The sequence below is a fragment of the Spodoptera frugiperda genome, chromosome 23 (genome assembly GCF_023101765.2).
Source record: "Spodoptera frugiperda isolate SF20-4 chromosome 23, AGI-APGP_CSIRO_Sfru_2.0, whole genome shotgun sequence".
Taxonomy (NCBI): domain Eukaryota; kingdom Metazoa; phylum Arthropoda; class Insecta; order Lepidoptera; family Noctuidae; genus Spodoptera; species Spodoptera frugiperda.
Window position 1 is genome coordinate 6,130,329 of NC_064234.1, and position 24,016 is coordinate 6,154,344.

Consider the following 24,016-nt stretch of genomic DNA (forward strand, 5'->3'; position numbering starts at 1 on the left):
TTTTTTATAAAGTAAATGCATAAAATTTTCAAATACTTGCGCAAAAATAGCAATAATTAATTGCGCGAAAACTAATTGTTTGCGCAAGAGATATTTTTTCTACAACTTGATACTTTAATAGAGTGTTTTGTTCTCAGAGTACCAGAATAACTGTAAATCAAGAATACAAAAGCAAATATAGAGAACTAAAGAAACTATTCTCAAGCATGGATGGGGCTGCCCAGTTTATGAACAATAAAAAGTTGCATAAATCTAAGAAAATCCTCACGTGCATAAAGACTTCTATCCCTATTCTAGAGCTTTTTCAAAGTGAGCATCTTTTGGTTGACATGGCAGATGTATTGGTGAAAAAGGCGAAAGATTTGGACTTAAATGACAGTGACTGGTCTGTCGCACGAAGTATTGCCTTATCTTTGATGGGTCACAATGTAGATTGGGTGCAAATTACATTTTATAAGTCATTAGCGGAGATGGTGAAGTCTGTTTTGGTTGGAGATGAGAATGAGAAGTGTCTGACTTTATTGTGTGATGTTGGTATATTGACGGAGATATGCTGTCATGGACTCTCTTCTAAATGTAAAGAGGTGAGTAGAACAACGTTACAAATTTTCGTTGCGCAAATACTTATAATAGTTAGCGCAAACATTTTGGTACTTGCGCAAGTGGAACTTAACATGTAATATTGAAGTATTTTATATTACTTACAGGTAGAAGAAAGTTCTTCAGATATAATGTTGTATTTATTACGTGGACGGCTGGTACTCAGTGAGGGTTGTTGGTGGCGACTACTGGCGAGTTTGCTGCCTATACTACCGTTGTTGCATGTTTATGCTGCTCATGAAACGCAATTAGGTAAAATTTTTGTCTTAACAGTATTATTGTTTTCTTAGACAAACCTTGATTTTTGATTCTATTTTTGTACGGGTATAAAAAACGGATGCCGGTTTTTCATTATACTGAATCTTAAATAAAACCTATCAAATAGTATTCAAGTGTGAATTGACAAATTAACAACTGACTAAAACATTTTGAATGCTATGTTTGCCTTACGTTTTTTTTTCTTTTCTTAAGTTTTTTATAAGTTTTTGTACGTATTTCATAAGTTTTTGTGTTTTATAGGAAAAGCAATATGTAAATCTCTGGAACGCGACATAGCAGATTGTTTGGGCGTGTCAGCATCCGAAGTGATGGCCGGCTTGGTTCGTCTTATGTTCGTACGATGCGTTGCAGTACAACTTGATGCAGCGCACACCTTATGTCGATTACTAGGCAAGTATTTACGAAAATGGATCTTAAGTTTAACTATTAAAGACCATATTTAATTGCATGAAACAGATTTGCAAGAATATGTCCTATGTCAATGTATTAAAGATTGTATTCAATTGAATGTATCATTAATGTTTTTAGATGATGAGCACTATTTGCCACCTAAAGAGTCGCTGCGAGCTGATGTTTTATTGAGCGCATTACGTAGAGTTAAACGACAGGAGTTTAATATAGACTACGAAAGTTCACCGACTAAAGTACCACAGGTAGGTTAAGTAAATATTTGTTTTAATAACTATTGTTACTAAAGTAAATAATGCTTTATGACTAACGGCGCGTTCCAATAAACTACCGATCGGTAAATTTGCTTACGAGCCGTAGAATTTTGACACATTTTGTATGGAGTTTATGTAGTAGTAGTAGGTTTTGGTAGTTTATTGGAACGCGCCGTTAGTCATGTATTCTATATTTTCGGGAATAACCCGTTTAGTTTCAAGTAGTATCTCGAGCCCTTTATCATAAATACCGTAGGTTATATAGCTATTCGGGAAATCACCGAAACAACATACGCCAGTTAGCTGTAATAAAATTGTTTAAACTTTGTATACATACTCTATTCTTCGAAATCTTTATGTATTGGCTTAAAATAAAACAATATTTCTCATGAATTTTTACTAATATAATAAATACGAAAGTTTGTGAGTGAGTTTGTGTGTATATTTGCTACTCAAACACGTTAAATAGGCTGAAGGGATTGGGTTGACATTTGGAATAAGGGTAGATTATGGTATACTGGAATAATTACTACTTTTTATCCCAAGGGAACACGTGCCAAAACGCTTGCTGATATATTTTATGCTTTTTGTAGATTGCTTATGTTTTACAAAACATAATTATGTTATTATCTTTTTTAGACAACAGGGTTGACTCAAATCCTGGACGTGTTAAAACAAGACATAGTACTTGATGAAGAAGGGCAATACATATCTCGGCACACGATGCAACCTGCCCTCGAACCCTCGTTGCGACGTAGTACGTTGCAGCAACTCGCTGTCATAGTGCGACAGCAGAACTTACACGACGTGTTCTTGCAATATGACGGTGTTAATATTATTGTGGCTACATTGAGGTAAATATAAACTTTATTTATTTATACATGGGTTTTTTAAAGTAATAAATATACTGTTTTGGATATAGTGCCTCTACGTTATACATATGTAATATCACGCTTTCAATGAAAAAAAGCTAGGAAGATATATATATTTGTCAATGTTTCATCGATACTTTTTCTATGCTAAGAGGGTTCACTCGATGGTAAGCGAATAGCGCTGACCATGGATACACGCAATACCAGAGAAATCAAAAATACATTCTTTTTAAGAAATGCTCTTATTTTGACGTTGTAGTTTTATAATGTTGTTCTATTCAAATGGACAAGATTTTGAATGCACTATTTACTTCCAAAACATCTTTATCTAGACTATTATGATCCACATTGTATCTGCAACTCTTCTTCCAATTGTTTTATCAATCGTATGATCATACGAGCTTAACTTCAGTACTGACGCGCATTGAGATAATATTCTCAAAATATTAAACCTAAGTTTTATCTTAATCTTTGAATTTCAGAATGTCACTGATGGTGGACGATTATCTAGCATTTCCGGAATGTGCAATCAGTTGCGTGTCCATATTGAACAGCGTATGTTTTGCCAGTAGACACAACTTGGCTAAGATACCGGATTTACCTGCACTTTTGCTTAGAGGTAATTTTGTATGACGATTTTGCATGATACATAGGTCACTCATCAACACCTTGTACCAATGCACTGCTGGGCTATTAGCATCCTATAAAAGAGTAAGGGTAGCTCACCGCCCGAACAGAACCAGACCCGTGCGTGCGGCGCGTCGCGTTCCGCGCGCGCCTCAAAGAGCCATCAGACCACCACAAATGGGGCCCAGTAGGGCTGATGCCTGATCTGGAGCTGCGGAATATCTAGCGGGTTTACCGGGGCTCCGGTTCGAAAAGCAGGAAAGCATCCTATAAAACATGAATATCGTCACGCCTTTTAATCCCAAAGGGGTAGGCAAAGGTCAAAATACAATGTACACGCACTTTTCACAATTTATATGTCCCATGTAATAGGGGTGAACATATTGCTATATACCGGGCACATTTCCAGACTCCGTGCTACTTCTAAGAAATTAAAAAGAAAACGATAAAACCCCGTAATACTTTTTGCAACGAAGGAATTAAACCCATCAGTCGTACCACTCGGCTAACGAGGCAGTTTTAGCCTCCTATACACTAGACATAGTGTTATGGGACATTCCCGAATCTATATATTACGGAAAAAGAAAAAAATAAACAATAATATTTTGATCGATCGGGCAATCAAGTTAAATATCACGACCGTTCGACAAACATGCGAGTTTGTTATTTTAATATATCGAGAATTATGTGTAAGGAAAAACAATATTATGCTTAAAACTCTTAAGCATGTATTTTTATCGTCTTTACATAAGCGATGAGTATACTCAAATATTATGATTAAATATTTATTTATTTATATTTTACACAAACGGAAAATTCGTTTGTTAATGCTTTTTTTGGAATTGCATATTCAATTATGCATATGATAAATGTTAAAGTAAACAAAATTTTCAATGAGGAGGAAAATCTTTAAAAATCCTTTTGTTTGTGAAGCGAATCTACCTAGTACTACCTAGTATTCATCACCTCCCTGCGACCTTTATCACGTCATCTATCAGATTTAGCTCATCATAATTCTGCTGCGTAATTTATATAAGCAATAAAGAACATGTGCAGTAAGTAGTACTTAAGTGGATTTTTTTTAAGTGGGGAAAATCATCCAATGACTTCTCCCGCCTTGGGCGAGGCGAGAGGGAGTGACTTTTACTGACTAAAAACCACCCCATTCCTACTCCTGCTATTCGAGCCGGAGCACCGGTAAACCCGCTAGGTAGTCCGCAGCTCCGGATGTACTTAAGGGGTGCGGTTATGAATTGTGCGCCAGAATTTAAAGCTAATCTTCTATTTCAGTAATCCTTGTATTCCCTGCAAATGATTCATCTGTACTCATGGCTGCACAAGTCCTGGCGATTATAGCATGGGCAGGTTTCACTCTGCAGGAGTTGGATGCATCAAGACGCCGCATACCAGCATTACCTCTCAATGTTACTCAGAGAACCTTGCTGCCGTTCGAAGCTAACAGCTACTGGAATACCAGCCCTAATGCAGAACATTCTAGTGTTGGTAAGTACATATATGATCGTTGGTGTAAATTTTTGATAGAGGGGTAAAGTCTATTTTTGAATGCAGTAGGCGTGTTCCGTTTTCGTGTCTTTCACTGCTTGGCTGCTAGATAAAAAGAAATGGGTATTCATTCGACATTGCATCTATAATTTGATAAAGGCTATCCGAACTTGGTTCGAAATTCACGGGCATAGCGACAGTATGTTTATCGACAAAGTTCCTGTTTTTTTCAATCTGTTGTTGCAAATCGGTGGGTGGAAACAGTACACAACAGTAACAAATATTGTAATTGATGCACACTTTCTCTCATGAAATTTTATTTTGACAACTTGATTGATATCAATATGCGATCACTTCGACACTTGAAACTTTTGTAGAATAATTTAATATGATTCGAGAACATTGTTCAGAAATCATTATGCGTTTCACGCGTCTCAAGTTCGAAGCCCGTTCAAAGAATCTCAAGGACTGATAGGATTCCATTTTCCATACATAGTTTGTTCGTGTTACTACATAAGTTCTTGTTGGATTTCTAATTAGGATATTGTGACGTATGTACAAACTGACGTCATGATAAGTTTCTTCCTTAGACAAATTATTGTGTTGAATTTAAATTACATGATAATTTGTTTGTTTCAAGTCGATTGTTAAGTACCAAATCTTGTGTTGGTTAACAAAGTTATTTCATTATGATTATAATAAGGTAGATGATTAATTTTCATATTAATGTCCGTCTTGTAGATTATTTTAAACTACTAGACGCAAGTATTTTTTATTTTCTTGCACAAATACTTTCGAAGATATATTGATTTGAAATGTCGCCACTTATAGGCACATTTTTTATATTTACACTAAATAGATTTTTAATTTTCATACACCGTCATCATCCCTTTTAGACCAGGTTAAGGGTTATTTTGTATTTGTAAGTAAGAAGGAAAATGTGGGCAGATCGGCGTGCAATCATTATGATTGTGCATAAAAATTATCTTTACGTATTATAGCTAGGCTACACCAGTCATAATATTACATTATAACTAATTTGACATGTCATCGTAATCGTTTTTTATCATTGCAATGACGCCAATGTGGAGTTTAAAGGCTGACATACACGTGGGGTCTGCATTATGATATCTTATTTTAGGATCGATTTGGTTAATGCTATCATTGACTGCTTAAAATATTTCATGTAACGATAAAGCACAGACTATGATTATGTAGAATCCAATTATCTATTCGTTTGAGGTGAGCAAAATTATGAGTAAGTGACTGTCATAAGTCATAAGTAAATGTAGCTAAAAGATTAAATAAAATCCGGATTAGCTTTCTCTGTTTACACATCCGTACCCTAATAATGACAATAATCTTGTGTTTTTTTTTTTAATTAAACCGTTTTAAGGACCTGTTCACGATGTCTAAATAACTACTATGTGATTTAAATTAAGAGCGTACTCGTAATTTGTATGTACTATCACTCACATACATCTATCGAGTACTTATATGAAAGGGGCGTTAAATATATATTCTTATTACCAATACAGAATGGCTGCTAGCCGATGAAGAGTGGCGGACAGCAGTACGTGTTCGTTGGTGGTGCACCAACTCTGGTCGTTCCCGTCTTCTGACAGAGCCACCCCCTACAGCCCCTCTAGCCTTACGCCCTACTCCCCGTGACCTAGCCACCTTGAGAGCATCCTGCCCTATCTTCAGCAGTACTAGAGCATTGCTAGATCTACAAAACGCTACTACACACAGACAGGTTACAGAAGCTTTGCATTTATTGGAAAGGTATGTTATTTTCTTTTGTAAATATAGCTTCGTAAAACTATTAAATTGAAATCCCCTGTGTTTAGTGACACTTTATTCATCAGAGTAGCTTAAACTATGAAAGGAAAATGAAAAGAAGAGATTTTAATATCGTAGGGAAGAATGCGATACTAAAAAGCTGAAGATAAAGTTATTTTGTAGTAGGTAAGAAAAGGCCATGTAGACTTAATTAATTAATTTTCATTTAAAAATTTTGTTTGCGATTTGCTTAAGTACCAGATTTTTCACCCAGTATTGTTTTTTCTAGCTACGTTTATTTAGTTGCACCATCGGGCGTCAATAAGAAGGAGTATAGCTCGTTGCCATGGCAACACATGAGGCGGTTCCTAGACGCCCCTCCCGCTTCATCACGCGACACCTCACTGCTTTGTTCTCTATTGCACTTCGTTATAGCATACATGGATAATGTGCCGAAGTCTGGTAAGTTCGTGTAACATAATAGCCAAATTGGCATTAAGTCCACCTCTGTATGATTGTACATAAAGTGTAAAATAAAATAAAATATATAAATAGTTCGACTTTTGGGCTCTGAAGGAGTAGGCACACCTATTGTATCTAACACCCAATAGTCACCAGGTTTTCAGTGGTTATTGAAACTCAAATTCTGCTAGTATACTGTGATTTTTTTTAAAACCGATAAATCTTATTTATTTGATTCGACTAGAAGCACCTTACCAGGCAAGCCGTCTGGCTTGTGTTTGTGGGTTGACACTAGCGCTAATCTTAAATCGTCTAATACCTGATGAGTACCACATTACGTGATGCGTAGATATGAAATACGTGTGATAAGAATTTATCCTTTTACGGTTTTTTTATTATGAAATCCAGTGAGGGCACTAGCACTGAGAAATATTTATTTAATTGTTGCTACATATAGTTTAGCGATCATATATTTGGCTGCAGTAAATATTAGAATTATGGGCTTGAGCAATGTATTATTCGAATTTAAGTAGAATATACAAAAAAGTTAATTACTCCTGTAACTGAAATACTGGTAGAAAAGTTTGTCTTACATTTAGGGTAAAAGAGACTTCGTGTTGTGTTTATTTCTAACCAGATTTGTTTTTCTAGATGGCACAATGTCCTGGATAAAATCGTCATTTATTGGCAATGAAGCGCACATAATCTCTCTTTTAAGTAGAGATCAGTTGTACCCCCAGCAAACTGCGCAGGAGTGCATAGAAGTGACACAACTACACATACACATTGTGAAGGTGCTACTACGATGTGTGATGATGCTCGAAATCTGGGATGATTATGACAGCTACAAGTTGGAGAGCTTGTTGAAAATTCTACTAGTCTGCTTGGACAAAGTGGATTTAAAGAATTTCCATATGCTTGGTAAGTTGAAACACATAATAGTACCGAAACGACAGAGCGTTCGGTGTTCTGATTGGTTAGTTTATTCGAGCTGGCGAATCAAAGCGCCGAACGCGCTTTTGTTTCGATTACTTTAAACGTAAAGCAAACTCGTAATAAGGACACTGTACTGCATAAACAACTTTTAAAAAGAAGAAGCGTCATAGTTCTAATTTATTTATTTAGTGAGCTAAACTGATTTTTAACTTTATTGTTATATATTATAAAATACTTTTTACAAAAAAATAAAACGACTTCACTAAAAAAGTTAGAAATAACTTTAATTTCGGAAGTCGGTGTTTCTCGGTATTATTTGTTTGTTACACCGACTTCCGAAATTAAAGTTATTTCTAACTTTTTTAGTGAAGTCGGTTTATTTTTTTGTAAAAAGTATTTTATTTCACACTTTTTAGTTGCGATACTGAGTATCGCAACTAAAAAAGTCGGTTAAAATTCTCTAACTCAATAACTACTTTATTTATTTGTATTAGTACTTTATTTATTTGTATTAGTACTTTATTTATTTGTAGTCACTTAATTAACTTTATTGTGATTTCTATGTGAGTATGAAGTTCCATAGGCCATTTCTGGTCTTCTTCATCAGTTCCACCTCTTCAAAGGTTACTTTTTTACTGTAAATGCTTCAATTCTAGATGAATATACCAAAATCCTTATATAGTTCCCTATAATATTTGAGGAGTTCCCTCGATTTCTCTAAGATCCCATCATCAGATCCTAACTTGGTGACAATGGGACCACCTCAGAACTATCTACTTTCGAACAAAAAAAGAATTTTGAAAATCCGTCCACAATTGACGAAGTATTCGATGAACAAACATACAAAAAAAAAACATACAAACAGCCGAACATAGTACCTCCTCCTTTTTGTGAAGTCGGTAAAAAATTTGAAATCGAACAAAGTTAATAGTTTTGGGAAGTTTAATGTTTATGTGTCTTTGTATATTAAGATTAGATTCGTCGATAGATTTAGTATTTCGTGACTGTGCAATGATACTATCATTGATGACTAAGTTCTTACGTCATGTCTTTATTCGGATGCAATCCAGTGGCGGCATTATAGTAGATTTACAAAACAACCAGATTAACACACTTAATTATTTCACACTTCCCATTTTTATCTTCTTTGTGTAAAGCCTCGTATGTAAACACAGCAGATTAGGCCGCACTACTTATTTACACCGTGAGCCATTTGAAAACCTTAACCGCAAAACTGCAGCATGAACGCATTACGAATAATAATGTTTCTTTGTATTTAATTGCGGTTTTGAAGCCAATTGTTAGTACGTGTGCATACGCCTGTATTCTGCATTGATTTCTTTGGGACTCCATGTTTTGCGGTTAAAATTAATAGCGGCTAATTATAGAGCGGTCTAGTTGATATTCTGAAGAGTTGACACAGGCCTTATGATGCTTTACCACTAGAGATGTGCTATGTAACTATGCTACGAAGATGTAATCGCTAAGCTTCGAAACTATGTGAAGCCACGCATTTTTCCATAAAATAACATAGCTTAGCTGAGTGCGTTTCTACCATTGCTATGCTATGTGTATCAATGATATGATTGGTGGAAGCCAAACTCATCCATAGCAACGTAGCAAAGCATCTCTAATGGAAAAACGCCCTTATGTTATTTAAATTCATTGACACAAGAAGAAATTGAACAGAACGTTGAGGCAAAATAAATTTCAGTAACATTAAAATATTCTTTTGTTTTAAGGCTACCTGAATGAATTAATGCGTTGCATACGATACGCCGTCAATTCTCGGTACTGTAAGCTGTCAGAAGATACTCTGATCCAGTGCTTGAAAGTAGTGGCGAGGACATTGAGTGGGTGTGCTTCGGGCGGTGGATGTAAGGGACAGGCTTGCAGACTGGATGCCACGTTGTCTTTGCTGGCACTGTTGAGGCAGATACATGATGAAGCTATACCTGTGCAGGTAAGCATTAAAACTACCTATTTAAAATTATAGTTTAATACATACATAGATACATTCTTTAAAAATGGCTAGAGCGTCGTCTCTACATTGGAATGTATGGGAGATTAAGAGGACAACCTATAGGTCTTCCTATATTGTATCTATCTATAATGTATCCATCATCCATAGCTGGGTATACCATACCCAGCAATGGGCTGACAGTGGGAACCTGGGCAGAATCGGTGACATTTAGTGTTATATTCTGATTCAGTAGTAAACTTTCGCGTATTTTCAATACATACTCGTAAGTATATTTACAATTTCCGCATAGTATCGAAGTATCGATAAAAACTTATTCAGTGCTATTCAATTGATAAAAATACTTAATCGAATTATATTTAGTCAGGTGATAAAATGTTAACACATATTTTCATTATGACGACCGCTCGTTACCTTTTTCTTTCAGTAGTTATCTTAACTACACCATGTGTATGTTATGCCATTATTGTAAAAATAAATAGTCTGATAATGTGGATCAGATTAGGCAACATAACTTTTTAATAACGTAATCAATACTTTAGTAAATTAAATTTGTAATACTTGAAGCGAGGTTCCATTTGTCTGTTGCGCTGAGTTGCGTCGTCGCAGCGTCGTTGTCCATATTTTTATGACTCTTTACACCTTTCCGTCGTCGTGTGAGACGGTTCAAAGGATCGATAGACCAGAGATGAAGCAGGAGGAGTGCTGCGTTGATCACGTTTGTATTTGAGGCGCAGCTGAGCCGTCGTTCGTCTTTGCAATCCTGGTGGGGCGCACATGCGTTGTAACGTTGCTACGACGCGACGCAACGCAGTGCAACAGAAAAATAGGGCATCGCTCTTACTATTTACTATTAGGATACTAGTTTGCGACCATGTAGTATTCACATAACATTTTTTACGTTATTAAATGTAGTATTTTACTTTTTCGATAATTTTGAACATTTCTGATATATCTCATTCCCCTAATGGATGCTTTACAGTCTGCGCTTTAAATTGCACACTAATCTACATTCATTGACAGGGAAACAAGACTTTTTATCTTTTTACAATAAACTAGTGATATGTATTACAATTTATGTGTGCCAGATAAATAAATGCATGTTAACTATAAAAAAGTTGTACATATTGTATCAATTTATCGGTGCATTAATATTGATAGTAGTAGCAAATGTCCTTGATCATTAAGCTGTTGTGGAGTCGTGCCAAGTAATGAATTGGCAGCAGGTGCATTAAGTAAGAGGTGTGAGGGCTATTTTGGCCTACATCAAGGTATTTGATAATTATCAGTGTTTGTTTCTAATAATAGATGTAGTTATAGTTATTGGGAATAGGGACGCCTTATATTTAAAAAAAATGGTTATGACCAAAATAAATTGTGAAAAGTGGGTGTCTCTCACTACGTGCCATAATGTGCACCTCTGCCTACCCCTTCGGGGATTAAAGGCGATTAAAAAAGAAAAGATAAAATAGGTTTTTATATAAATAGTATTTTAACGACCTCGCGCCATAGCACAACAATTAATTTCTTTCAATGGCTTAATCGACCTCTCATAACTTTTGTTTTTTCAATATTTTCACCCATAGATGCGTACTATAATATTTGTAATACACAGAGATGGAGTGAAGTCTTCAACAGTGATGTGGTACGCGCTGTGGTGAAGGGCGTGAGGGGGGCACGCCCACAACTTCGAGCGGCCGCTCTACACGTGGTCGCTGCGCTTGCGCATTATGCACAACTTATGCCCCATTTAATGCAAGGTGAGATATTATTTCACATGACCTGATACAGGTTGTAGGGTGTAGTTGATTGTAGGTTGTTTGAAACAGCCCTTTCTAGAAGTCATTGGAGGCCTATGTTCAGCATTGGACACCTTGTGGTTGATTTAATGATATAACGATAATTTAATGAGCCATAACTTCCCTCTTCTCGAAAATAATGGAGTCCATTATTAACTGCCAGCTCTTGCGGTACCTAGAAGATCACCAACTACTCAATGACCGACAATACGGTTTTCGTAAAGGTCGGTCGGCTGGGGATCTTCTGGTTTACCTGACACACCGTTGGGCACAGGCGATCGAGTCTAAGGGGGAAGCGTTGGCAGTGAGCTTGGACGTGGCGAAAGCCTTCGACCGGGTCTGGCATAAAGCGCTTCTTTCGAAGCTTCCTTCCTATGGGCTTCCCGAGAAATTGTGCGAATGGGTCTCCTGCTTCCTTACAGACAGAAGCATTAAGGTCGTTGTCGACGGGGAATGCTCCGACTCTCTGTCTGTGAACGCAGGTGTCCCTCAAGGCTGCGTGCTATCACCTACCCTGTTCCTCATCCATATCAATGATATGTTGCAAATCAGCGGCATTCATTGTTATGCGGATGACAGTACAGGTGATGCCTATTATACCGGCCGCGCTAACATTTCTCGGGAAAACGTCATCGAAAGCCGAAACAGACTTGTGTCAGAAATCGAGACTTCTTTGCAGAGAATCTCAGATTGGGGTGAACTTAATCTGGTCCAGTTTAACCCTACTAAGACACAGGTCTGCGTGTTTACCGCTAAGAAACTACCGTTGGTCGTCTCACCTCAGTTTCAAAGTACCCCTCTGACTGCCTCAGCCGGTATTGGAATACTTGGCATCAACATTTCGAGCGACGTCCAGTTCCGTGGTCATCTGGAGGATAAGTCTAAATTAGCCTCGAAAAAGCTTGGTGTGCTCAACAGATCGAGGCAGTATTTCACTCCAGCCCATCGCCTGCTTCTATATAAGGCGCAAGTTCGGCCCCATATGGAATACTGCTCTCATCTTTGGGCGGGGGCACCCCAGTACCAGCTTCATCCTCTGGACCGCGTTCAGCGGCGTGCGGTTCGGATTGTTGAGTGTCAGGAAGTTTCAAACCGACTTGACACTTTGGCAATGCGTAGAGATGTAGCTTCATTGTGCATTTTCTATCGCTTATACCACGGGGAGTGCTCTGAGGAATTGTTTGGTCTTATTCCTGCCGCTTCTTTTCGCCATCGACCCACACGACAGCATTTCCATCCCCACCATATAGATGGTTGGCAGGCCACAACTGTGCGCTTCTCGCGCAACTTTCTGCCTCGCACAGCAAAACTGTGGAATGAGCTGTCGTCGGCGGTATTTCCGAACCGATACGACCTTCAAACCTTCAAGAAAAGAGCATACTCCTTTTTAAAAAACAAAGGCCGGCAACGCACCTGTGACTCCTCTGGTGTTGCGGGTGTCCATGGGCGGCGCTGATCGCTTACCATCAGGTGACTCGTTTGCTCGTTTGCCTCCTATTCCATAAAAAAAAAAAAAAAAAAAAAAAATGATGATAGTTTATTTGGGTAATATGTGTGTGTGGCCTAACCTCAATTTTCTGTCAGTCATGACGTAATTAGCTGAGCTTTAAATAAATAAAGAAGTTCCTTAAACACACTGAAAATTATTTGTAGTTTTGTTCCCAATAAATATTAACCTGATACTCTACAAATCCTAGTTTGCTAGTTAGTAAGCTCCTTAGTTGGAGGCTTTATTAGTTTATTTTGTTCTTGGTTGGCAGTTAAACAAAAAAGAACCTTACGTTCTTCCAAATAGAGACAAACTGGACATTTAATACCTTGTTCTTTTCATATACAGCAATACAAGAGCCCTCACTATCTCAGTTTGCTGCGAACATATTTGCGCAGCGTCGTGAAGCGAATTCTGTGCGAGCCGCGGCAGCTGCCCTTCTCGCTTCGATTGCCGCGAGAGCTTCTCCACGATCAGATGTAAGTGTGTCTTTTATTTTGCACAAAGTAAAAACCAAAATGATTCAGCGTTTCTTATATGGCTTGAATTGTTTTCTTCTTGTCACCTAAACTTTTATTGATGGTATGGTGCCTTATTGTTGACCAATGTGAATATAATTATTACGTCCATTGTATGTTTATGTCGACTGGAGGAAATTATCTCTAATACTGTTCTGCATTTTGTTATTTTTGGTACAGGGATGACTTTAGTCAAGTACTTAATAATAAGATACCTATTTTAACATTTTAGGGTTATTGATTTGTTATTGTTACTGACAATAGTAAGTAATTTAAGGTCTTAACACTTTTTAAAAATAGTAACCCTAGACTAGAATGTTTGGCTTGTTTTGTTTAACGTTTACATATTCACGGTTGGCGGGGTGGCTGGCCAACTGACTACCATGCAACGTGTAGCCGGTGCGATACGCGCACGGAGCAACTTTTTGTGTGATCCACAAATTGTTGTTACGGATCTGGTTGTCATGTACATGTGAACTTCTATGTTTGTAATCGCACCCACGATATAAGAGAAAATACTAGAGTGGGGCAACGTTTAAAAAAAAAGAAAATGCAAAACATATTAAATCTTTCTACTTACTTTAGTCTATCCTCATGAATGGTGTGATTGTAACCGCAAGTTATTTCACATGGGAAATCCCGCTGTGTATCGGTAGCTTGCGTGCCTATAATCGTGTTTACAATCATACCGACCAGTTTAGTTCGATATTACGTAACATTACATGACCTACTCAATTGGGTATTTTACTTCAACAAAAATAAATTACGTTACTAAAAATAAATTAAAATACTTTTTCATTAATTGTTTGTAGGATATACTTCACCTTCATGTTTTTCTAGCATTTTTTTTAAGATAATGTGTTTAAGTTAGTTTTTTGTATACACTTTATAGTTTTTGACATTTCAATAAAACTATTAAATTGTACTAGATACCGTATTTTCTCATGTATGGTGGACACCATAAAAGCCACTTTATGGACGATAACAACGCCTTATCTTTTCATATTCTAGTTACTTTGATACTTGATAAATACAATTGATATTTCATTTCCTAAGTAAAGAAAGTTACGTAGGCGCATACAAAGAATTAGTCATCGATTTCCATTAAAAGAAGTATCTTTATCCTATCAAGAAAAAATGTAGATATGATATGTAGAATCAAATGACACCGGACGGACATCCGTATTTTTTTTAAATGATGATTAGGACATCCGCATTTTTTCTACCGAAGCTTGAGGATGAGATTAGAAATAATTTATTCATAGAATTATTACTATTGTTCTTTAACTACCTTATATACTTATTATAATAACATATCCTGTCTCGTTGGCTGGGATCTAGTGTCGCTAGCACGACTGGCAAGCCCACTGCCAGATAAATCGGATGTCGGGTTCAAGGTTCTAATCGGGCTAAGTATTAATTGGTTTTTAGAAAATACATAGTAATAGAACGCCGCAGGTGGTGGCTTGTCGTTCTACGTGGAGGACTAATGGGGAGGGAGGCCTTTGTTCAACAGTGGACGTCTTTCGGCTGATGATGATGCGGTCTGTAATTATGTGCGGTGTACCAGAGTAGCTTCTCCTTCTCTTATAATATGGGACTCATTAACATGACTGCTGAAAAAGTGGATATTAAATTGTATATGTGATATGTGCAACCCCTTTGAGGATTAAAAAAACATGACCTGATGATACTTTAAAAATTCTTAACAAAGAAAGTTATTTATAAAACATTGATTAATATTATCAGTGAGTATTTATATTAGCGAAATAGTGTCATGTGCGATAAAACGACCACACATGTTGAATATGAAACTTTATACGCCCCGTCATATTGTAACTTTTTTCGTTTGTTTTTGCCTGCTTGTGGTTTTGCTTTTATGGCTCCAAAGTGCAGTTTTAGATTTATTGCAGCTATATTATTTTAATTTATTAGCAATACTCTCCTCATGTTGAAGTGCAAATTAATTATCTTCTATTATATCTATACTTTATTACTATTGATGTGGTATTGCGGTTTTTAATAGGTGCTTTGACATAAAAACGTTCTTATGTCACACTTCTATATAGAGATATAATAATAGCCATCAAAATATTAAACATATAGACAATATTTATCCAGTAGATTTTATCAGACGTATTGTAATATAACTTTGAATACCAAGTTTAAATAAAGTAATTTATTAGCACCGTACAAGGTGCGCTAAACAAGCTCATAGTCGTTGGGCACGTGCTACAGCGATCTATAAATTGCGTATAACAGTCGCGAATACGAATGGGACCACCCGCGGGTATTATTGTGGAAATAACTCCTACTTAGTTATAAGCTGCCTCGTACCTCTTAAGTTGTTCCAGCAAATACGCATGCAAGGGTTCTTTGGTCAATTTCATAGATCGTACAAAGTATTATAAAACTTTCAGTCATAGTAGACACTAGGTATGGAACTGTGCCCTTTTTATTCTTAATAGGATGACATTTAGCTAACATCTCGTCTGGTGGTAAGCGATGATGTAGCCGAGAATGGAGCACGCCTACCTATGAGCAACCTGTTCACTTGGGACTTGAAGACGTAGTAGTTGTATTTTATAGGAAACATAAACTCCGGCAAGGAATCCCATTCCTTAGTGATTAGCCCTGTGGGTGGTAATAGGTTCACCCCTATTATCTGAAACTTATAACTGGCGATAAGTGGATGTTTAATTTATCATTTCATTTATTGTCTAGTTAAGTTAATATCTCCAGCATGCTGAACTAGTCCCGGCCAAAAAAGTAAATAAAACGTTTGATTTAACCCATCGGTACCTTATGTTTGTAATTATTATCTATTCTAGTTACTAGGATAGTTTTGTAGGACAAGCTAACAACTGCTCCTTGGGAAATCCGTCCGTTTTCCTCAATAATTAAGAAATTCGTACGAATGATTCACACGCAGCTATAATATTTTAATCAAGTCTTTTTGTAGCTAATTTTAATGGCTGTAATAACACGTATGTAATAAAATTCAAACGTTGATGATACATTCGTTATATACTACAGAAATTTTGTTGTTAAGGAAAATAGACTTACAGGTTCAAATTTTAAGTTCGAAATTGCCAATTCGTCTTGAGTAAGGGTATCTTCTCCATGTGAGAAGAGACTGTTGCCCAGTAGTGGGACAGTTACAGGCAGCTGTTGATGTTGATGATCAAATGTGATCAATAGACTATAAATAGCAACTCATTTCAGTATTCTACAGGCTATATGTAGCTTAGTCACACGTGAGGATCGAGTTACTTTCACAGAATAAATTAATGAAGTAACTTTGTAACGTATATAGATTTCAAGTTATAAAAATTACAAATCACTTTCAAAAAATAAATTGTGAGATGTAAAAAATCGCTAGAATGTTGATGTTGTTGTTTTAACATCAGCCAAGCTAATATATAGTCTTGTTTGTTAGAGTAACGTTCATAGACAACAAAAAAATAAAATGAAAGAGTTATGGTCTGTCGTTAATTTGTAAACTCGTTCAATGACTTCCCCCCATCAAATAACTCCTAATGTAGTTGTTCTACTCGGGTAACAAGGGCGACTGACACGAAAATAGAACATCGAAAGTACTTTGAGTAATAAAATATAATACAATATAGTTCATTATATTAAAGCCAATGATATAATATATGGCTCATTATATTTCTTATTTGCTTATGTTTCCGAACAAAGTTACCATGTTTACTTTAATTAAAATGTTAACTTGGATATATTCAACTCTTTAACAACTTTCCCTGACCCTTTAAACTTATAAATATAAATGAAACTATGAATATTTATACATACCGTTAATATTATTTATTTTAGCCCGTTTGTTTCTGCTTCTTAATAAAAATCAATAGTAAACAATATGTGGTGCTTTCTCAGTGCGTATAATTTTAGTATGAACTGATTCTATTTATGACGACCGGCCGGCGCGGAGTTAAACATAGAGGTTAAGTTGTTTACTGCGCTGTACAAACGCCGGAAATGTAAACAAACATTCGTTTATTCGTTGCGATTAAACGCGTGTCCGTCCATTAAGACGATTCGCGAACGCATAAAAGGGGTTTGTAGTTGTAATTCACATTTTAGAATACAATGGTTATCGTAAGCAATCGATATACGGTTACATTCGAGTCACGGGCGCAGTACATCAACACACACGGCCTTGGAGTGCATGGCGTCGCGCGAGCTGCTCGGTACACTCGCGTAGGGCTTATCTTAGCGCGCCTTGCCGATATGCCTCACTTGATCACTGACCGCCGCCGCCACCGCAGGCGCTGCCGGCATCGTCGCACATAGCGCGGACTGTATTGTTTACATACGAGCGAAATGCCGGCTATTTAAATAACAACGTGAACAAACACTTCTTATTCAAATCTAAGCGGTAAAGTGAACGTGATTAAAAATGTGGTTATTCGGTTGGTTATTGGTGATTTTGTTGTTCCTCGTCTTATTATTGACTGTTTTTCATTACACTTCCAAAGGCAGAAAATATTGGTATTTCAAAAATGTTGCCTACAGGGAGCCCTGCCCCTTATTCGGAAACTTTGGAGCTACATTTACAATGAGAAAAAGTTACACAAAAATGTTACAGTTCTTCTATGATAACTACAGAGACCAGAAATATGTTGGACTTTTTCAAGCTCGGAGACCAACCCTAATGGTGATTGACCTGGATATTGCGAAAACTATATTCTCGAAAGAGTTCCAGTGCTTCAGTGACCGCGTGTCCGTGTCTACTGATACGCAGCGTGAGCCGCTCCTGCGTAACTTGGCGAATATGGGAGGCGCAGAGTGGAAGGCCATGCGCCACATAGTTACTCCCACCTTCTCATCAGCTAAGATGAAAGCTATGTTTCCCTTGGTAGCCGAATGTGCACAAACACTAAAAGTTATTCTGCTGAAAGAATGCGTGGACGATATAAATGTGCCTAGTATGATGACCAGGTTTACCACAGATGTTATAGGAAGCTGTGCATTTGGAGTGGACCCAGGAGCGCTAAAAGATTCCGAATCACCATTTCTGCAGATGTCACAAAAAATGTTTAAGATTGATCGCTCTACATTATTAAAACGGTATTGTCGGACATTCTTTCCCAGGCTGTTCAAATTATTGAATTTAAGATCTTATTCTTCTGATGTGGAGGCATTTTTTACTTCTATAATCAACCAAGTTTTGGCAGAGAGAAGGTCCGGTGTTCAAAGACATGATTTCCTCCAACTTATGTTGAACGAGCAGAAAACTGACTCCGGCTTCTTAATGACAGACGCTTTAATCACCTCGAATTCATTCATATTTATGTTAGCGGGACTGGAGACATCGGCAACTACTTTGTCATTCTCTTTGTACGAATTAGCAAAGGACAAAGATATTCAAGATAGTGTAAGAAGAGAGATTATAGAGTGTCAAGAAACACACGGGGGCCTTAACTATGATGCTGTGGTTGCAATGCGTTTGGTGTACCAGGTAGTGGCGGAGACGTTGCGGCTGCACCCGCCCACACCTATGACGACGAGGCTCTGCACTTCTCCCTACAAACTCGACGGAGAGCTTTCCTTAAAAGTCAGAGATCCTGTTCTAATACCCATCCATTGCATTCAACGAGACCCATTGTATTTTCCTAATCCAGACAAGTTCGACCCGAGCCGATTTAATGATGATTTAAATCCACCGGGCTTTATGGCTTATGGTGAAGGACCGAGGAGTTGCCCCGGTAAGTGCATTGTGCTTTTTAATAGTTTGTTGTTATAGCAGTAATAAATGCAGGAGATTATTATTTAATAATATTACAATAGAATGACGTTTGATATTATAGCTAAGTCGCGGGAATATTACATTTTGTCTAAACATTCTTTTGTTCCCATTGTGTTACGAGGACTAATATTTAAAAATCATTTCATTGTTTCGTTAGTATCTCTGTGTTTACAAAACTTGAGCTTGCGTCTACGCAAACACTACATACAGACAAAATTCTCTGTTATTACACATTTAAACAAGTCATAAAGAGTTATGTCAATTTACATTACCTGTACCTCGGATCCTTACATTATACATAGTAACTAAAGATAACAAAATTAAAAGATACGGAATACAAAAAGATTAAATAATGAAATTTAGAAATGTATTATCCGTATCAGTTATTTGCATAAGCAGATAATTAAATCGGATGATAACTTGTTTTGGTACATTCCACTATTATGTCCAAACAACTTGATATTGTTTTGTATTTGTAACGAAAATCAAGAAATATCAATAAAAACAAAGAAAATATTATGTAATTTATATTCATATATCTTCAATTTTTCTCTACTTGCTTAAACTTATAAGAGAATTGACCATAATTTGTTGTGTAGGTGCGAGATTCGCCCAGCTGACTGTAGCGGCCGGACTATCAGTGATCCTATCCACTTTCTCGGTGGAACCCTGCGAGAAAACCACTCCAACTATCCAGTACGACCCAAGAAGTGTGATGCTGAAGAACAAAGGAGGAATATGGTTGAAGTTCGTGCCTATCACTAACATAGATAAATAGATTAGACCCTTCCTAATTGATGTTATGTACCGAGAAGTGCTAACCGACACATAGCTTCGGTGTTTGTCTTTAGTCAGTCATTTAATCACATTTCCAAAGCGTGAACAATGTGACATAGGGAAAAGGGCTTCTATACCTATGAAGCTGACTATTATTCACAAATTGTTGAGGAAAATCGAATTGTTAGATACTTATGTAGGCGAGTATTGGTATTAAAAACTAAATGGATGGGAAAATATTTGAGTTTTCACCTTTAGTACAATGGATATATTTTATATCTATTTTATACAAAAGAGGGCTGAAAGTTACAACACGGAACACTAACCACGCTACCGTGGCTCCCACCTGTCAGTTTTTTATTTCTAAATACGGCATTATAAGACTTAATTACCGTATAAGTTTTTAATTAGAACTCCTTTATTGTATGTAGGCATATTTTCAATTGTAGAAAGAATTCTCTTATTTATTCTAATTTGTATTTAGACTATTTAGTTTTAGTTTTAGACTGGTAGATGCTCTGTCTCTGTCATGTATGAGTAATAATGTTCTTCTTTAATGAGAAATCACGTAGTTTACATTGATATATTGAATACACAATTAATAATTATTATCATTGTCTTTCTCTTTGGCTGCGTGATTCATGCGGATGTAGTTATCGTGAACCGTTGTTATATTTCTATTGTTTTTAGGTTACAAACATTCCTTATGTATTGATGTAATACATACTTGTACCAAGTCACCTCTGAAATGTAATGGCAAACATGTTGATATTAGAAAGTTATCCTCACATTGTTTTTATTTCAATTGTGAAAATTTTGTGATTTATGTATTAATTGTTATTGATTATTTATTTTTGCGAAATGAGGATATTGTACTTTATTTCTAAAGGGCTTTGCGCAAAAAATTGTTTACAAAATTCACAACCCATTAACACTAGCGTCAGTGAAAGATCGCAGTTACAGATTGTAAAATACATTTCAATTTATAGTTGCGAACATCTTTGCCAATCAGCCATAACGATTATCATGATCGACATTATCAATTGATTCGATGCACCATTTAATTATGGTGCGAACCGAACCGAACAGCCGATGATATCAATCAGCTGCTTCACTAAAGAACCGCTAAACGTGAACACTGAAGTTAATTGATCATGTAATTGCACTTACTGCCGCACTCATAGATATTTAATGACTACTTAAACTATTCGTTAGTAACGATTTTGTAATTGCTAAGGATTGGGTTTAGTAACCATTAAATGTATCTGTATGGCAGTTAATATTGCCTGAGAACATATTATGGGACTTTTTTATATCGCTGGCTCCGTTTGCTTGTATGGGTAAAACAAAAGTAAAAAAATTATAATTGGAATTTTCCTTCCTTCCTAATGTCAGATCGATCTGATATTTGGTACACACTCTTAATATTGATGACATACAATGTAATATTTTTTTTTCACAATACATACCTCCGTTATGTATAACTAACGAAAGGGCTTGATTGGTAGAATAGGGCTCATTGTATTAACATAAACATATTTTTATGCTGTATTACTTGTTATTAGTCTTCGTTCTTGCACAGACTCGAATACCAGGTAACTACGAAACAACATCTATTTTTAAGTTATTCCACTTTTTGCCTTTACTGTTTACTATAATGTGTGCCAGATATCTTTGAACCCATCTCTTCAATATCAGATATACGAAACTGGTTTATTGTGCTTAAATTAATACATAGCGTTTTATATCAGCCAATATTTTATAATTAAACTGTTAATATTCAGCAAAATAATCTTTGTATACGGTTTACGAGTATGTCTTTTAAAATGTTAATAGTTTTCACGCCATACAGGAATAATATTTAGTTGATATAGATTGGTACTGCATTTGTCAATATTTTTTTTAAGAACTAATGACTATGTACTTAGCTGAGTGAAGACACGAGCGAGTACTAACCTTTTTTGACTTTGAAATCGTAATGCCTTTGTCATATTTTTTTTCACAAGTGAGTATGAAATTGTACCTAAGTAAACAAAGTTTTATATGTATGTTGAATGTTTACCGCGGCTGTAAATAAAGGCGTTTAAACATATAATACATAATGTATTTAGGTGACAGAATTAATTTCACATACGTTACTTTGTTGTCAACAAGGGTATGATATTTTTTGATGGACAACAAAGAATCAAAGAGACGGTTGAAATGAAAGATTCCCAAAGATGTGCTACAGTAGGTAGATATACAAATATGTTAAGAAGGATGCGACACAGGTCGTACCCTGAGCATGCCTTTATTGAATAAACAAAACTACTGTTTATTGTCCCAATGGCGACAGTTTGCATTATAAAAGAATTAAAAAGAAACATACATTATAAGTTTTTAAATTGACATAGTAACTAACATGTGATAGTAAACATTCATTACTTATCTTGGGAACGATATATGTGAGTTTTAAAACTGAAATTTAGTTAAAAGAGAATTAAATAAGAAAGTTGGATATTACAATGATGATATTTTTGTAATTGTGTATTTCTTACTAGCCTAAAACCTTTGTGCCTTATAATTAATTTGCAATTTTTATGTTAAAAAATTGCTGGTTAATAAAGTTTTGTACCTGTGTCCTGCTAGGCTATTCTGTAACTTTCATTTCGAAAGATAGAAGTGAATCACAATCGCGGTCCGCGATGTCATTGATTGTGGGAAGAAGAGAGGCGAGAATGCGTTCGAGCTCACTTCAAAAGTTCGAATTGACAGTTATACAATAACTAGCTAAACTGTGTCTGCAGTATTATGATGTACTTTAAAATATATGAGACAAAACTATTTTGTTTATTTTATTACATACTTTTTAAGCCAGCCAGTAATACCTTCTGTGTTCCTATTTACCCTTTCCTTTTCCATTGCTGGTGCTGTCAGCTGCTGTTTTTAAACTCGCATTTTTCATTGATAATATTATTTATTAAGACTCGTCGTCCAGAGGTTTAAAATGCCCGCTTTTCATGAATGACATTTTCCATGTTATATGTACCTGCTAAAATTACTTAGACATCACTGACAAACGTTGACGGAAAACATTGTGAGAAAATCTGGGCTTCTAATTTCTAACTATGAGTTTGAAATTGCCAACCCGCATTGAGCAAATGTGGTGATTAATGCTGAGGCCTTTCCCGCCTGCCCTTTGGCAGTGGCCACTTACAGGCTATTGCTGTATGTATTATTAAGACAAACAAGTAATATACGTACAACTTGATACTTTACTATCAACTACTGTATTACGCATCACTTAAAGAAAACCAAAAACTTAATGCGTATATTTATATGGGTTTTATTTTCATACGCGTATCACTTTTATATTGACAGCAATTTCTTAGCTGATAAAGTAATGTGAATCTTTCGAGATAGGACTGATAAAGTAACTAGCTCCTGCCAACGGCTTCGCCCGCGATTCCGTGGTATAAAAAGTATTCTATGTGTTATGCTAAAATATAATTTACCCCTATTCCAAATTTCATCCCGATTCCTTCAGCCATTTTGACGTGATTGAGTAACAAACATACACACACACGCAGAAAAACATAAGCATTTATAATATTAGTAAGATGGATATACTAGATTCAAGTTGTTTTATTCGAACTAGTGATAATTAATAGGAAGACAAATGCAAATATGTACAGTATTTGCATAGTTTATCAGCTGCAGACGCTATTAGTTAGTTAGCTAAGGAATGACCAACATAACAATACGATGCATTTGCATATCCAACGTAAAATAGTCATTTATTTGTTACTGCCAATGTGCCAATGTGTGGTTAAATTATATCAGTATTTACGTGCTATTTTTGCTTGGACAATGCACGCTATTCCAGTCATTCCCATTGTATGCATAAATGATGTCGAAACCGCAGAGGCGAGCCATTTCTGATGGCCGTAGCCAACTCTTGAATAAAAAACGTAGTACAA

At 36.2% G+C, this 24,016-nt stretch overlaps 2 protein-coding genes across 2 annotated transcripts in view; both read left to right on the forward strand.

The window, feature by feature from the left end:
* Nucleotides 1-24,016, forward strand: part of LOC118266764 (rotatin) — a 44,641-nt gene that overhangs the window by 4,384 nt on the left and 16,241 nt on the right. The window contains exons 10-22 of the mRNA XM_050703105.1: nucleotides 138-584; nucleotides 708-852; nucleotides 1,120-1,269; nucleotides 1,408-1,532; nucleotides 2,181-2,395; nucleotides 2,896-3,032; nucleotides 4,331-4,543; nucleotides 6,082-6,328; nucleotides 6,615-6,787; nucleotides 7,439-7,708; nucleotides 9,466-9,686; nucleotides 11,320-11,464; nucleotides 13,341-13,471. Of these exons, the coding sequence (XP_050559062.1) occupies nucleotides 138-584; nucleotides 708-852; nucleotides 1,120-1,269; nucleotides 1,408-1,532; nucleotides 2,181-2,395; nucleotides 2,896-3,032; nucleotides 4,331-4,543; nucleotides 6,082-6,328; nucleotides 6,615-6,787; nucleotides 7,439-7,708; nucleotides 9,466-9,686; nucleotides 11,320-11,464; nucleotides 13,341-13,471 (2,619 nt within the window). The remainder of the gene's footprint in view (nucleotides 1-137; nucleotides 585-707; nucleotides 853-1,119; nucleotides 1,270-1,407; nucleotides 1,533-2,180; nucleotides 2,396-2,895; nucleotides 3,033-4,330; nucleotides 4,544-6,081; nucleotides 6,329-6,614; nucleotides 6,788-7,438; nucleotides 7,709-9,465; nucleotides 9,687-11,319; nucleotides 11,465-13,340; nucleotides 13,472-24,016) is intronic.
* Nucleotides 17,633-22,880, forward strand: LOC118266763 (cytochrome P450 6a2). The gene is made up of 2 exons (XM_035580299.2): nucleotides 17,633-19,239; nucleotides 19,880-22,880. Exons 1-2 carry the CDS (start codon nucleotides 17,931-17,933, stop codon nucleotides 20,056-20,058), a joined length of 1,488 nt encoding a protein of 495 aa, XP_035436192.2. The 5' UTR covers nucleotides 17,633-17,930; the 3' UTR covers nucleotides 20,059-22,880.